This window comes from Hoplias malabaricus, chromosome 7 (assembly GCF_029633855.1).
Source record: "Hoplias malabaricus isolate fHopMal1 chromosome 7, fHopMal1.hap1, whole genome shotgun sequence".
Taxonomy (NCBI): Eukaryota; Metazoa; Chordata; class Actinopteri; order Characiformes; family Erythrinidae; genus Hoplias; species Hoplias malabaricus.
In genome coordinates this window covers 8,487,178-8,504,336 of record NC_089806.1, presented here as the reverse complement: position 1 = coordinate 8,504,336, position 17,159 = coordinate 8,487,178, and the positions used below count along the sequence as shown (strand labels likewise).

The 17,159-nt window shown below is 40.6% G+C and overlaps 1 protein-coding gene across 1 annotated transcript; it reads right to left on the bottom strand.

Moving 5' to 3' along the window:
• Positions 1-574: 574 nt before the first annotated feature.
• Positions 575-12,310, bottom strand: LOC136702008 (cytochrome P450 2K1-like). The gene is made up of 9 exons (XM_066676818.1): positions 12,104-12,310; positions 10,045-10,207; positions 9,592-9,741; positions 4,037-4,197; positions 2,447-2,626; positions 2,006-2,147; positions 1,419-1,603; positions 1,177-1,318; positions 575-765 (listed from the first exon to the last, which is right to left on the bottom strand). Exons 1-9 carry the CDS (start codon positions 12,308-12,310, stop codon positions 575-577), a joined length of 1,521 nt encoding a protein of 506 aa, XP_066532915.1.
• Positions 12,311-17,159: the final 4,849 nt, after the last annotated feature.

Genomic DNA, 17,159 nt, shown 5'->3' with positions numbered 1-17,159 from the left:
ACTGTCAATCCAAGTCAATGTAAAAAGATATTATTCCCAAGTAATTTTTAAGCATTTCTATTGGTTCATTCATCATGAAATTTTCACGAATGTGAAGGACAGCTGCTGTGTTCAAATGATGCAAGAAACATGTTTTTCTATGGACAGTGAGGTTTTGTTATTTTACTGATTTCCTCCACTTCAAAGAAAATGCTTCAAGATGAATTTCACGTTTATCAAGAGACAAAATAAAGCATGAATATGTTTTCCCCCAGTACATTGATCTAATAAACAAATATCAAATTAACACAAACACGACTTTTGCAAGACTGCAAAAGTTTAATGCATGAGGGAGAAAGACCAACTTCATCATGAGCTCTTGCCCTTCAACACACCACAAAAACATAAAAATACAATCTTGCTCTCTTTCAACACGCACTGGACATCTGTAAATTCAATTCAGTTATCTATCTATTGGTAAAAACAATCAGGTCATTTTAACGTTATGACTGATCGGTGTATACAGGGCATCAGTACCTCTTCTGCACCTCTTCACTCTGGTGCCCCTTCTGACATCAGCCTGAATGTGTACATCTCATGTGTTGCGGACAACTGCACACAGCTCATGTGGACAGGGGCTAAGTGTGAGGCCCACAGCTGGAGTGAGATCCAGCTGTTCCTCACTCACACCTGGTGGAGGAGTGAAGCGGAAGTGTTGCAGAAAGGAGGTGAAGAAAAGGAAGAGCTCCATCTTGGCCAGACTCTCTCCCACACAAACCCTGTGGCCTGAAAGCAGAGGGGTGGAGTCTAGTGTTAAAGTAGGACACATTTATAGCAGTTAGCGATGCTGATTTTCAGTGTCATTGCAGTCTGTTCCCCAGTTTAGTCCAGGACTAGTTCCACCAGTTAGAAAAGTAGGAGTGAGTTTGATATTGGGGGAAGGGACATATTTGCTGAGTCAAGGTCCACCCCATAACCAAGATATTAGCAAGGTATAAACTGATTCCAATGTAAATACAACAGTAAAATGTGGCATTAATAATGAAGTAGAACAGCATTTGTGAAATTACAATAAAGAGGGATAAAAAAAAAGAACAAAATGTTTAAAAACAAACACTTTTTCCAATTCTGAATGAACCTGTTCAATAACAGCATGGTTTAAACATTTAGGAGTGGAGAAAAAGAATTAGACAATACCTGCAGAAAAGGGCAAAAACGAGTCACGCTTAACAAACTGCCCCTTCTCATCAAGGAAGTGCTCTGGGTTGAAGATGTTGGGGCTCTTCCATTCGTTCTCATCCCTCAATACAGACGTCAGCAGAGGAATCACACAAGTTCCCTGTGGAGAACAAACCATTTCAGTTCGGAGTCATCAACCAGTGAAGTACTTCAGACCTGGTTTACTGTAGAGTCATTTATAATTAACGGTACACATTAACCTTCTTGATGAAGTAGCCTTGAAAGTGAACGTCACAGGTGGTGGTGTGGGGTAAACTTGTTGGTAAAATATTGGCCAGTCTCTGGATTTCATGGATCACTGCATCAGTATAAGGCAGGTCCTTCCTGTCCTCCATCCTCGCCTGACGACCTCCAATCACCCGGTCAATCTCCTTCTGAACCTGGTCTGAATTCAAGAAGCATTCAAGACTCTCAGTGCTCACAAACCAAACCTGTTCATTGACAACAAAGAGGGAGAATGGCAGCTGGGTACAGTTTTATTTCTGCATGACATTCCCTTCCTACATTTGTATGAACTGCAATGTCCCTCACTACAGATGCTGAGCAGCACCCACTCTCATGGTTTCCATCATGCACCAGTGCGCATACTCTTACTCTCGTGGTCGTTTGGGGTGTTCAGTTGTTTGGATGCAATGTGTAGTCCTTGTTTTGTGTTATTCACATTCATTTTATATATCCCTCATTGTTAGCCATTGGTCAACATTCACAACATGATTCTCACCAGAAAACCTGCCTGCCTCTGCGTGTTCTGTGGGGTACAGTATGGCTCAGTGTTCTTTATTAATACCTTGTACGTGAGGATACTTGGCCATTAGGAGAAAGCCCCAACACAGGGTTGCAGCAGTTGTGTCTGTACCAGCACCAAAGAGATTGGCGACAGTGTAAATGAGGTTCTCTTTATGGAACAGGTGGTTTCTGTCACCTGATTCCTGAGGAAGGAAAAGAGAATTGAGCATCAGACAGGGAACCCAGAGTGGAAGGGTCTAAAACCTTATTAAGTATGATGATCTTACAGAAAATGAATGAATGAATGAATACATCTGTAAATAACTGGTTAAAATCCCACTAATGGATACATTTCAAATATGTTTTAAAATGTATGTAAACTAGAAGTCCCTTTTACATTTTACTTTATGTAAAATTTACTGCTCCCTTTGGTCCAGAATTCACAAAGTAAAAGTTCTCCTGCTTCACTAACTCAGCTTTTCTCAGCACAAGAAACATATACCTCTTCTTTCTGTTGCCGTACAAAAAAATAATCCACCAAGCCTCTGCAGTCCTGAGGGTTCACGGTCTCCTGCAGCTTGTCCGCAAGTCCAGTTACCTCCTTGATGCATTGCCCGCGGTTTTTCATCAGCAGTTTCCAGTTCTTCAGCCAAGGACGAAGCCATGGAAACATGTTGTACCACTAAAGGTAAACACAGGGACATCTATTACAAACTTCATTACAACTAGAGTTCTAATTATAATTATCTAATGTTTAATATCGATGAAGTGGACTTGAAGTTCCCCAGTGGACAGTGGAATGACCTCCAAATAAATTCCAGTGCTGATGCTTTTTAATGAAATGCTCCAAATCATCAGCAATATTGAGACGTATAGTCTCTAACCCTTATCCAGTTCAGGGTCACGGTGGGTACAGAACCTACACGGAATCACTGGGCGCAAGGTGGGAACACACCCCGGAGGGGGCGCCATTCCATCTCAGGGTGACACAAACGTTCACATACGACACTTTTGAGTCACCAATCCACCTACCAACGTGTGTTTTTGGACCGTGGGAGGAAACCGGAGCACCCGGAGGAAACCCACGCAGACACAGGGAGAACACACCACACTCCTCACAGACAGTCACCCGGAGGAAACCCACGCAGACACAGGGAGAACACACCACACTCCTCACAGTCAGTCACCCGGAGGAAACCCACGCAGACACAGGGAGAACACACCACACTCCTCACAGACAGTCACCCGGAGGAAACCCACGCAGACACAGAGAGAACACACCACACTCCTCACAGACAGTCACCCAGAGGAAACCCACGCAGACACAGGGAGAACACAGGAGGTATAGTGATATAAGCGAAACATAAGAACTATAAAATTTGGAAAATTAACCTAGGCTCTTTAATAAAACTATGCTGAACTCCTGCTAACACCTGTTAGACTGTCAGCCAAAACTCAGTCCCACCCTGAGCTATATCCTGAGGTATAACATTAACACAGGTGCAGTTAATTAAGAGTGAGAACCAACCCCCTCTTAACATATTTACACACACGCACACATTTACTGTTTTATCAGTAAGTATATATCTACTTTATTTAACCTTTTCTCTTTCGTTACAAGTTTACATAAAGTGAGTTCCTCTCCTCCAGGAAACCATGGATCCTTCAGGCCCACACATGAGGACTTACTCAGCAGCACTTCCACCCGTATATTGCCAGAGGTAAATACATAGATTTTCACGTGCATGTCGATACACTAATATTCTTAATGTTCATTTACAGGGAGCTTTTATACGTCCAGGAATCCTCGTGATGACTCAACACCTACTTGACTTCATCACAGTCTTTGTTTTATAGCACCTTTCAAACATAAAAGTTTGACATGAGTTTTTTAATACACAAAGTATAACATTTATAACAAAAGCAAAAAAAAAAATACAATAAAACTGAATTGGTAAACAGTTAACCACAATTAAAATCATGATTTAAAATTAAATTAAAGTGAGGATAAAATTTAAATACATAAGAAATGTATAAAGAGAGAACGTAACAAAAATGAGAATCGGTTCTCTGTTTAGATTCAGAAGGTTACCTGTATAGAAGCTGAGCCAATAAGCCTGAAGTTCTCCTTGACCTGGGTAACCATGTCTACGAACACAGGATCAGTGTATTCAAATCTGCTCCCGTACACAATGGCTGAGATGACATTTGAAACAGCATAGCTGACCGGCTCTGAAGTACGGAATGGTTTTCCTGGAAAACAGAAACCATTTAATAACGCTCTGTTCATTTAAACAGCGTCCCTAATTGGTTCTCTTCTTTTCTAATCCTTACACATTGGAAGGAAATACATTCACCAACGTGTGATTAGTATGCACTTTAAGTTTGTTTGATATAAAATATTTAAATGTATTGTTTCAGTTAACTTAAAGTAGCTAATATGGTTACAGTGTCAGTTCTATAAAAATAATTTTTATTATTACTGAGTGCTAACAAATAGAGCGAATATTTATGACATTGTTGAGCCTTCTAACATACTGTCAATCAATCAATCAAATTTTATTTATATAGCGCTTGTCACAAAGCAGCTTTACAGAGATCCGGGTCCAAGCCTCCTATGAGCAAGCCAGGGGCAACAGTGGCAAGGAAAAACTCCCTCAGCACACGAGGAAGAAACCTTGGAAGGAACCAAGACTCATACGGGGAACCCATCCTCCTCGGGTCGACACCGGAGACACAACAGAGAACAGAAGTAAAAGTGAAATGACCGATGAAGGGGTTATAGTAATATAAATGTAGTATATTAGTGATGATGGAGAAGTAGAAATGAAAATGGTAAGGATGATGATATTAGTGATGTATGAGTCTGATGAAGGAGGAGGTGATCAGGGATTCAGTGTGAGTTAAAATTAGGTGCAGAGTTAATCTGAGATAAAACAGCACGGCCAAGCATGATAGTGTAGATGAGACAAGGCCAGGATCTTGTACAGGACACAGGGGCTGGATCAGGGCAACACCTGGAGATCAGCAGGACATCTCAAAGCATGAGAGAGAGACAGGAGAAAGAAAGCCAGACAAAGGGAACAAATAAAAACACAGAGGTTAGTAGGGTCATGGTAAAGAACGGGGAAATTTGTCCTGCGAAAAAAGCTTCCACTGGTCAGGCAAGAGAACCCAGCGACAGACAGCGTGTTGGCGGTTACTACACAGCTAACTAAGAATGCTGTAGCTATGGTGATATGACAGGGTTAACACAGAACAGTGATAATATGAAAACCAGCCCGAACACCAATATAGAAGGAGTAACCTGAAGGTGAGTGATTAACCAAAAGCTTGTTTGAAAAGGTAGGTTTTTAATCTAGATTTAAAGATTGAGAGTGTGTCTGAGCCCCGAACAGTAACCGGAAGGCTATTCCAGAGTTGAGGAGCTTTGTGAGAAAAGGCTCTTCCTCCTGCTGTGTTTTTCTTAATGCGAGGAACAAAGAGTAGATGGGCATCCTGTGAACGAAGTGTACGTGACGGGCGATAAGGTATGAGAAGTTCAGTAAGATACTGCGGGCCTAAACCATTTAGAGATTTATAAGCTAAGAGGAGTATTTTATAGTCAATGCGAAATTTTACAGGTAGCCAGTGTAGGGACGAGAGAACTGGGGTGATATGTTCGAATTTTCTAGCTCTAGTGAGCACCCTGGCTGCTGCATTTTGAACTAACTGAAGCTTGTGTAACGCTTTGCACGAGCTCCCTGCCAGGAGCGCATTGCAGTAGTCTAGACGTGAAGTTATAAAATAATGCACTAGTTTCTCTGCATCTTTTAATGATAAAATATGCCAAATTTTGGCAATATTGCGTAGGTGGAAGAAGGCGGTTTTGACTGTATTGGATATGTGGGTATCAAATGTGAGAGTCGAATCAAAGGCTACCCCTAAGTTTTTAATGATGGCATTGTGTTTTACTGTTGAATTATCAATAGCAGCATTTCTGAGTGAATGTATCTGAGTATCTTTACCTAGTAACAAGACCTCAGTTTTATCAGAATTTAACATGAGAAAGTTTTGCATCATTCTGTTATTTTATGTAGACAAGCAACATCATTGGGTTTGGCTGATATATACAGTTGTGTGTCATCAGCATAACAGTGGAATTGAATCCCATGCTTACGGATTAGTCGACCCAGTGGCAGCATGTAGAGTGTGAACAATACAGGGCCGAGCACTGATCCTTGTGGAACACCATATTTAACTAAAGTATGATTAGAGGATTTATTATTCAGATAAACAAATTGGTAACGATCGGATAAATAAGATCTGAACCAAGAGAGGGCAGATCCTTTTATTCCTACCAGATTTTCCAGCCTATCAAGAAGCATCACATGATCTATGGTATCAAATGCTGCACTAAGGTCAAGCAGCACCAGAATAGATATATAGCCCTTATCATGTGAAAGGAGTAAGTCATTAGTTACTCTTGTTAGAGCCGTTTCTGTGCTGTGATTTGGTCTAAATCCAGACTGAAAAATGTCATGAATGTCATTGTTTTGTAGATAAGAGCACAACTGCTGTGACACGACTTTTTTTAGAATCTTAGCAATAAAAGGGAGGTTTGATATTGGCCTGTAGTTTGCGAGTACGAGAGGGTCAAGATTGGGTTTTTTAATAATTGGTTTGATTACCGCTAGTTTCAGAGGTTTTGGTACATATCCAATGTTGAGGGATGAGTTTATTATTGTGAGCAATGGTCTAATGACTTTAGGTAAAATTTGTTTAAATAATTGTGTTGGTACAGGATCCAGTAAGCATGTAGTTGATTTAGATGAGCTAATTAAACTAAGCAAGTCATTTTCATCGACAGAATTCAAGTAGTCTAAGTGCACCTCAGAGCTGGCAGGGGGTTCATCTACGAGAGCCGATGTGACTTTGGACTGATTTTGGATTTTGAGGCGAATGCAATCAATTTTATCATTAAAAAACATCATAAAGTCATTGCTACAGAAATCAGAGGGAACAATGGGGTTGATTTCCTTTTTGTTTCCAATTAGATTTGATACAGTGCTAAAAAGGAATCTAGGGTTGTCTTTGTTGTTTTCTATAAGGGAAGAGATGTACTGTGATTTGGCTTTAGATAAGGCATGTTTGTAGTCGGTGAGGCTGTGCTGCCATGCAATTCGGAAACATTCTAGTTTTGTGTGTCTCCATTTACGTTCATGGTTACGAGCAGCCAGTTTTAATGCACGCGTGCTGTCACTGTACCATGGAGCAAGCCTTTTCTCTCTAAATTGTTTGGTCTTGACTGGTGCAACACTATCTAGGTTTGTACACAATAAGTGTTGTAGGTTGTTTGTAATGAGCTCAAGGTCATTTGGGTGAGTTGGAGAAGAAATGGTGGTAAGGTCTGGAAGGTTGTTGATAAAATCACTAACTGTTGAGGATGTTATAGTGCGCTTTCTAATATAGCGTGGTTGTGGACAAATATCAAAGTTTAACGCTATTTCATATGTGATTAGATGGTGATCAGAGATGGTCTCATGTAGCGAGAGATTGGATAGATTCTTTATCTCAATGCCCCGTGTTAACACTAGGTCCAATGTGTGTTTGCATTGATGAGTGGGCCCAGTAACATTCTGAGTGAACCCTAGCGCATCCAAAATTGATTCAAATGCAATTTTAAGTGGATCATGGTCCTTCTCAAAGTGAATATTGAAATCACCAACAATTAAGGCCTTTTCTGATACGATAACTACACTTGAGAGAAAATCAGCAAATTCACAAAGAAATTCTGTATAAGGGCCAGGAGGACGATAGATTGTGATGAGCATAAATGAGTGCTGCCTTTTTGATGCAGTGACTTTAAGAGTAAGTAAGATACTGTGGTGTAAGATACTGTGGTGACACAGAGTATGGGAAGAGCTTAGGAGCTCACTGGGGAGCTCCCAGCATGCTCTGCAAGGGATTATTGTGTTGCGTGTTGTATGTGGTTGAGAGGCTTGGTGTGTAGTGAGATATAGTTTTGTGTGAGGGTACACTGTCCCAAAGAAGGTGCTCTTCAGACACTTGCTCCTTTCTGCTTAGGGCCCTGGTAAGGTCATTAAATAAAGGTTGCTTGTTACAGTAATGTTTTCCCACCTCCACTGACGGCACAATTCAAACAAAGCTACATCTGTATTAAATATAGAAAGTAATGGATTATCAGCATCAGAAACACTTTAATTGATCACTGTGTTGCACACATTTAACCCAATCCATGCAGCGAAACACACACACACCAGGGGGCAGTGAGCACACATGCCCAGAGCGGAGGGCAGCCCAGGCCACGGCGCCTGGGGAGCAGTTGGGGGTTAGATGCCTTTCTCAAGGGCACTTCAGTCATGACCTGCTGGCTCTGGATCAAACAGGCAACCTTCCGCTTACAAGTAAATTTCCCTAACCACTAGGCCTCAGCTGCCCCCAAACAAAACAAACATGTCATAGAATTTTGCCAAAACAAACCGTATATATACACGCTAAAAAGACTTTTACAACCCAGTATCATGGTAAATATGTATGATACCACTGTATGTAAACATGAGCCTAAATCCTAACCCCATATACCATAGCCTTGCACTCAAAACTAGATTTTATTTATTAATTCATTCAGTCATTATCTGTAACCCTTATCCAGTTCAGGGTCACGGTGGGTCCAGAGCCTACCTGGAATCATTGGGCGCAACGCAGGAATACACCCTGGAGGGGGCGTCAGTCCTTCACAAGGCAACACACACACTCACACCTACGAGTCACCAATCCACCTACCGTTTACTTTTTGGACAGTGGGATGAAAACCGGAGCACCCGGAGGAAACCCACGCAGACACAGGGAAAACACACCACACTCCTCACAGACAGTCACCCGGAGGAAACCCACGCAGACACAGGGAGAACACACCACACTCCTCACAGACAGTCACCCGGAGGAAACCAACGCAGACACAGGGAGAACACAGGAGGTATAGTGATATAAGCGAAACATAAGAACTATAAAATTTGGAAAATTAACCTAGGCTCTTTAATAAAACTCAGCTGAACTCCTGCTAACACCTGTTAGACTGTCCCACCCTGAGCTATATCCTGAGGACTTACTCAGCAGCACTTCCACCCCTATAGTGCCAGAGGTAAATACATAGATTTTCACGTGCATGTCGATACACTAATGTTCTTAATGTTCATTCATGTTCATTTACCACACTCCTCACAGACAGTCACCCAGAGGAAACCCACGCAGACACAGGGAGAACACACCACACTCCTCACAGACAGTCACCCGGAGCAGATCTCGAACCCACAACCTCCAGGTCCCTGGAGCTGTGACAGAGACACTACCTGCTGCACCACCAATACGATTTTAACTTATTCCTAATTCTAACACTAACCCAAAACCTAACACTAACCTCAGCTAAACTTTATCTCAACACTCGGCGTCACCCTACCACCAATCCTAACCCTACATCGTTAGTTTAAATAGCTGTCTGTGCCATAAAACATGACACTGATATTATATTGGTTCAAAACATGTGCATTACACTCGTTAGACGTGATCAATGTAATTGTAATTGAGATGAAATTCTATGTTTTTGTGCTGACAAAAACTGCAATAAATTTTGTGATATGATGTTACCTTTAAACTGTTCAAACACTTCTCTTAAGTAATGTGTCTCCTCTATGATTTTCTCCTCGCTCCCTTTCTTGCCCATCCCAAGGTCTCGAAGAGTGGAGAGAGTAAAGCGTCTCATAGTTTTCCAGTTCTTCCCGTTGCAAAATGAAATTCCTGCAGTTGATCAGAAAATGAAAAACTGTCTCGTAGATCTGTATTATTTTTTGTAGCAAATAAAGCAACATTATTTTTCATATAATTTCTTTTTATGAGCTATATCTAGTTTGTCTGCAGATCCAGAATAAAACTAGGCTTGTGTAAGGACATAATCATTCATTCAATGCTACATGTTGCTAATGGCTACATCATCAGAATGAAAAATACCAAACAAGGAAAATCAAGTCTGTTTCATATTCATTTATGTATCAGCAATGATCTGTAAAATACAGATATTTATTACAGATTTGACTCTTTTACCATATCCTTGGTTGTAGTCAGAGAATGTAGTGTTAATGTCTCTGTTTTTAAATTCCTCTGCACGGTTCACCAGGGCCTGTTTGATGGTTTGATATCCTGCCAAAACCACCACTTTTCTTGGACCAAAATGCACAGTGAATACAGATCCATATTGTTTTGACATCTGCAAACAGAAACAGATCTACAGTCACTTTTATTATATCTTATTTTTTACAAATCTTAGAGGAATGTGTGTTGTCATCAAGGATTCTGTTATCCAGGAGCTCTATTCAGAGTTGTGAGTGCAGATATGGGGTATCATAATTACTGTAAATTCATGTAAAATGCATTAAATATTTTACTATTTCTGAACTTATGAGCAAAGTTCATATTACAGTAACGTATTGAGCCAATGCTGTGCGCTGAACCTCACACAAAAGTTTACATTTTTTGGAGCAATTTTAACTAATAAAATAGATCCATATAAATGTATCGCCTTGATGAAGTGGCATTAACAGTTATTAGTCTTTTCAGAGACAGATTTCCGTTATTATTATTATTATTTTAACAGGTGATATGATTCAATTCAAGGGGCTAAACATGCCTGTGATTTACACTATAATAATTTTTCCACTGTTACAAGCCAGTCTACACTTCTCCAGTGTGCTGAAATAATGTTACCTGAAAGTGGGGGCTCGTTTAAATGGTGACATTACCCTACACCCCATTTTTCACACACTTCCCTTGTCTTAAATAAATGTCTGAGAAGTCCTTTGGTCAAAATACCACAAAGATCAACTGACACGGCACCAGTCTCTGTCTAAACAAGACCTATTTCAGTTACTGCTCCTTTACATGAGAATGAGCCATACCCACTTCAGTCAAAACTCACGCACAGTACAAGGCAGAGGGGCAAGGCATAGAGGATCCACAAGGTATTTCTCAGTTTTCTTCTTTCTTTACTAATTCTTGCTTTACTTTGCACAGCTCTCTCCTGTTCTTCATTTTGAAATGGAAACTGGAGATAAGTAGATGACAAAAGTTAATGTTAGCTCATACTGTTACACTCTAACTCAAATTCCCAAACGTGTGATTAATAAGCCACCAGGCTTTTCAGCTCAGTTCATGCCCAAACTAATGATTGAACAGGGGTCACTAAGATAACAGTGGTGTCAGCATTTATTTTGTAAATATAAAGACAGTACCGGTTAGACTTTGGCTAACTGACTACTCACTGATTTTTGCTGAATCTCAAATTTCACCCTTCTTCCCATGTAGTGTACTACAAATGTAAAAAAAATAAAATAAAATAGCTTCTACTCCCCAATGTTGGGGAGTAGAAGCTATAGTTGGAAGCTTATAGTTGGAATTGAAAGTTTTCTGACCCACGAAACACACTATATCCTGCTCAGCTTGTTTAAATAAAATCTGCTCAACAGTCAAAAATACAGTCAATGAGGCTTTGTATGCACAGCTTGTGTGATTTCCACAGAAAACATTAAACTGTCACCTTATTCAGAGCCAGGCTCTGGGATGGTCAATTAAAAGAGTTTCTAATCCAAAATTAACCCAACTTCTCTAACTATCCTCATGAATCCTCTTGTGACTGAATGCCATCAAATCAGAGAACAAACTTCCTATTAATACCATTTCAGAAATGATGTTTAAGAGCAGGTGTTAAACTTTTGGCCATGTTTATTAGAAAGATAAAGCCCCTACCCAAAGTGAGTGTGATAAAGAAGTAGGGTGGCCACATCCAAGTTAGTGGAAAACCAGGACAATGCATTTTCACTACGTTTTTCAAACCTACATAACAATCAATCAAATAAAAGCATCCCTCCACTACAGCAACACAGAGACCAGCACCCCACGCCTATGTAGGTGCGAGGAAGACAACACTGATGCAACACCAGAATACATGTTTATTAAAAGGTGAATGAATATGTGAATGGAAGTGTGTTTTCACAAAAAACTGGGACAATAGGTGTCTTAAGAAGGATGATTATTTTTCCGGGACAGAAAAAGAGATCAGTCCCAGGAAAACCAGGTCGTGGGGCAAAACGTAAAAGAAAACACTCACCGACAGGAGGCTGAGGTGGGGTCTCTTGAGGTCAAGATCCAGAAGGTTTCCCAGGATTGGCAGTGGCTTTGGCCCAGGAGGTTCCTTCTCTTTTTTCTGGGACCTGGAGCTAGAGGAAAAGAAGTAAAGAATAGACAGAAGCATCAACAAAATACCAAGCAATGCACTTCTGCTGGTAATATGAAGAAGCTCCTCCACCACAGCCATCACAAAATAGTCTGAAGTGTTGTTCACAGAATGAGGATATCAGCCGACAACTCGGGCCACAAGTGGGATATAAGGAACTAAAATGCCCTCTGAACCATTTTTAAGAGATCAGGGAGGGGTAGGGGTCTAGTGGGGAAGTGGGGTGGGGCTTTGATCAACACTAGGACAACAGGAAAAAACTTGTGCCAAATGAACAATGACCTTTTTTAGCAGAAAGTGTCATTGCATTGTTGCATCTGTGGGGTCAGTACAACAAACTGGAAACTGCAAGAATGAGGTTGAGTTTATGGAAGTCTCAAAATCTACTTTTGTGTAGATTCCATGTCTAAAAAAGTGACCTTCATTCAAAAAAGTTTTGTTGAAACAAGATGAATGATGAGTAACATCATTATGTAACTCCCAAAGAAAAAAAAAATGTTTGCAGTTAGAGCAGGGAGTTTAATATCAAGCTGAGGGGTAAAACCATAAACAAGCCAAATAAAACCAAGCGGAGATATCCAAAAGGCACAGCTAGGACAATATTTACCAACAACCCAAACTAACCCTCAGTTTGTTTACTCTCTTTCAGTGTTTCTCAACTTTTTTCAGTCATGGCACTCATGGCGTGCAGAAATTCATGTCACCCCAAACTCTAAAATGTATTTAAAAATATACAGGTGCTGGTCATAAAACTAGAATATCATGAAATAGTTAAATTTTATTTCAGTAATTCCATTCAAAAAGTGAAACTTATATATTATACTCATTCATTACACACAGACTGATTTATTTCAAGTGTTTATTTCTTTTAACTTGATGATTATAACTGACAACTAATGAAAAACCAAATTCAGAATCTCAAAAAAATTTTGTGAAAAGGTTCAATATTGAAGACACCTGGTGCCACACTCTAATCAGTGAATTAACTAAAAACACCGGCAAAGGCCTTTAAATGGTCTCTCAGTCTAGTTCTGTAGGCTACACAATCATGACAGTTGTCCAAAAGTCAATCATCTTACACAATCAGGGCAAGACACAAATGATCATTAGTAAAGAAGATGTCTGTTCACAGAGCTGTGTCCAAGCACATTAATAGAGAGACGAAGGAAAGGAAAAGATGTGCTACTGAAATAAATCAACTTTTTCATGATATTCTAATTTTATGACCAGCACCTGTAGACTCTGCATCCGTCTGAAAGCCTACATACACCATGAGTGACTTTTGTAACCAAAGACAAAAAGGGGTAAATGTGACTTACAAACAATGGGAAATCTGAGCTAGGGACGATGCACACCACTGCCCTCTTCTGGCAGGAATGGATGAGAGGATGACATGGAGCTCCTGGTCCCAGCTCTCAGTCGCTCTCTGTACTTATTCTTGATGTAAATTAAGCTCAAATAAGTTCAGTTCACACAAATGTGGTGGAGAAGGGTAGCAGAATTTCAGTGGCACAACTTGAAACTATAGGGTATTCTTTCTCCAAAGATATCCAAAACCTATCCTATCAAAAGCAGTGTCTTGAAATTTGTTTTTTAATGTGTGATCTTCCCTGGTCTTAGGTTATTGCTGGTACAGGAGCAACTGGCAGTCCTTTGGGCTTTCCAGTGCCCATGAACTCCAAGAGTCACAGACCCTGTCAAACTGTGCAAAAGACTGAGATTGAAAGTATTCACTAAGTCTTTCTTCGAGGATCCATATACTGATAATCTCAGAAATTCTGCTGCTGTTTAAATGTACACTGCACAAAAGAAATATTTTAAACCTGCCCTGTTCCTCAAATGAACGCCACACTCTGAGCTTAGATCTGAAGCCATGCAATTTGTGTAAGGGACCACCTGCACCGTGGTCATCCCACCTCCAGAGGGAGACCACGCTCCAGGATGCCTAGTAATCAGGCCGAGTGAGAACAGCTGGTGCTGACACTATATAAGACCTCCGTTCTGCTTTCTCACTGCAGAGTCTTGAGTTTGTACTGAACCAGACAATGCTGGTAATTTGGTATTTTCTGACAAAAGGAGTCTTTCTGGTTCCTTTTGTATCCACTACCTTTTGAGTTAATTCAACTCACAAGCCCTTTGTCTCTCGTTTCTCCAGCAGTCTGGAGAGTATTTTCCTGTGGGGACTTTGGTTTCACTGCCTTTGCTTTTTTCCTTTGTTTAAAAAAAAAAAGCTTTTGTTGGAAGTAGTACTCTTTTCTTTCTCTTGCCTTTATTGGGCTTCCTTCTTCCCCTCTTTTGTTGTGAAAGCAGCTGTAAGGTTCCTGGTGGTGCAATGGGTTTGTTAGCTGCTTCTCACATAATTGTTACTTGTGGGTGATTGATTCCTGTCCTGAACTTTATTTTTTGGTTTGAGTTTTATTCTTTCTTTACTACTTTTCATCTTTTGTCATCCCAGATTATACTCTTTGATTTTTGTTCCCAAATCAAATTTTGTATATTTTTGGAGTTTGTTTTCCCTAGATTTAAAATGTACTGTCACATTTGCTACTACCTCCTACATAATACACACTGTTTGCACCCAGATGACCCTGGTTTGATTCCCACCATGTGCAAAGCATTCTTTTCTGCACTTGAGTCTTTCCTTTTGGTAAACATTAATGGGGTTACTATCAGTCTCCCCTGTAGATAGCCATCCCATTACAATTTATCAGAAGTCTTGCATGTTAGTGTTTAGTTTGTGGAGATGTCTAAAAATATTTGCAATCAGCTCTGCATATGGAGAACTCTATCAAGAATGCTCTGAGTTCTTTTACCTTGTAGGGTTGCCCCACTACACTTTCCCAAGAAAGCCAGCAGACAGCTGTGTGTAGCAGCAAGCTATGGTGCTCTGCTCCTGTTTCCTCACATAGAATTGAAAATAGTCTTTAACAGCTGCACCTTGATAAAGATTACAACTTCAACTGCTCTATCCAGTACCTCTGAAAGTTATTTTGGCAACTAGGACCTCTCTGTGAAGGAAGCAGTGAATGGTTTGGATGTTTTGGGTTCTGTGCTCTGACCCTACTGATGAAACCATTGGCTTCTTCAGTGTAGATACCGATACAGTTCTTCTAGCTTAATCCCCCTCTGTTCAAGATACTCACTCACTCACTCACTCACTCAGTTGTTACATTATACATCTCCTCTCCGGTTGTTTTGGTTGGCATTGGTTCTCAGTATAGATCTTTGTCACTGATTTGGTCACTATCTACAAATCAATCGTGCCAAGAGCTGAGTACACCTCTGACATATGTTAATTCATCAACTGGCAAGGACAATTTCCCCAGTAGATGTGATCTTTTCCAAAACCCTGTCTTGTGTGTCTGCAGACTTGTTATCGATGTGCCTTCCAATTGTAGTCTGACAGTGCAACCCTGTGATTTCTTTTGCTGCCTGTGGGCCTAGAATTTTGTCTACAATTGCTATGCAGGCTAGCAATATGACTGTCTCTGCAATTGTGCATGGCTTTTAAGCCTTACCAACTTTATCAGCCTCTAGATAACTAGCCTCAAGCACTTTCTCTGATACTTTTGCACACTGTTACGACCCAGTCTAGGGTTGAGCCATAACAGAATGAGGAGTATGCTGGGATTAGTGTATGGGAAAGGAATAACTAACAGATATAAAGGTGGACAAAAAGGACACACACGGAAATACAGAATGTATAATGAATAGAATATATATTATATGTGATATTTACAATGACACAAACACCAGTGAACTCCTGGATAGCCTTATGCCAACTAAAAAATAACAACCCCCCCCACCCCCCCCTAACAGACCCACAAACAGCTGTAACTTACCTAAGTGGAAACAAAAGACAATACCTTACTTTACTCCCTACGTATATACAAAAACACACACGCAACCCACTTCCAAAACAAACGGCAGCCAACCCTACTTTGGTGAAAATTATATACAGTGTTTAGAATATTTAAAAACAACAGATCTAACATCAGTAACCAAAAGGGGCAAAAACATACTCGTAGTATGTAAGTAGAATGTCACGAAGTCAAAACCAGGTAAACACACAGAATTCAATATACACAATGAAATCACAGAGCACAAAACACAGCTGACTAGCAGCGCACACACCTGTTTATGATTCCTGTCGAGATACCATATAGGAAACGGTGACAGACAGACAACACATGAACTGGATAGTGGACTGGACAATTCCCAAATAATTTTCTGCATTCTTGCTGGCTGGTGACTGATGAATTGTCGTCAGGTGTCTGATTTTTGCTCAGAACCATTGCTTGGTTTGACAGTTTTATACCACATACCAAGAAAGGGCATGATGGATCTTCAGTAAAGATGAAACCATAAAAAAAGCTAACTTTTATAAATAGCTAGCTCTAGTGTGATGGTGCTGGAGGTGTTCCTACCGATCTGGACTGACTGAGGTCTCCCAGTCAGGAAGCCCAGGATCCAGTTGCAGAGAGGAGTGTTAAGGCCCAGTATATTCAGCTTCCCAATCAGGTGCTGAGGAATGATGGTGTTGAATGCTGAGCTGAAGTCAATGAACAGCATTCGGGTATATGTCTTTTTTGTCCAGGTGGGTGAGTGCCAGGTGGAGCGTGGTGGATATGGCATCGTCCGTTGAACGGTTAGGACGATACACGAACTGTAGAGGGTCCAGTGTGGGGGGAAGTAGGGTCTTGATGTGCCTCAGGACGAGCCTCTCGAAGCCCTTTGTGATGACAGGAGTGAGTGCAATGGGACGATAGTCATTGAGGCAGGACACAGAAGAATTCTTAGACACAAGGATGATGGTGTTCTTGAAGCATGTTGGAACAACGACACTGCTCAGAGAGATGTTGAAGATATCAGTGAAGACATCAGCAAGCTGGTCTGCACATTCTCTGAGCACTCTGCCAGGAATTTTGTT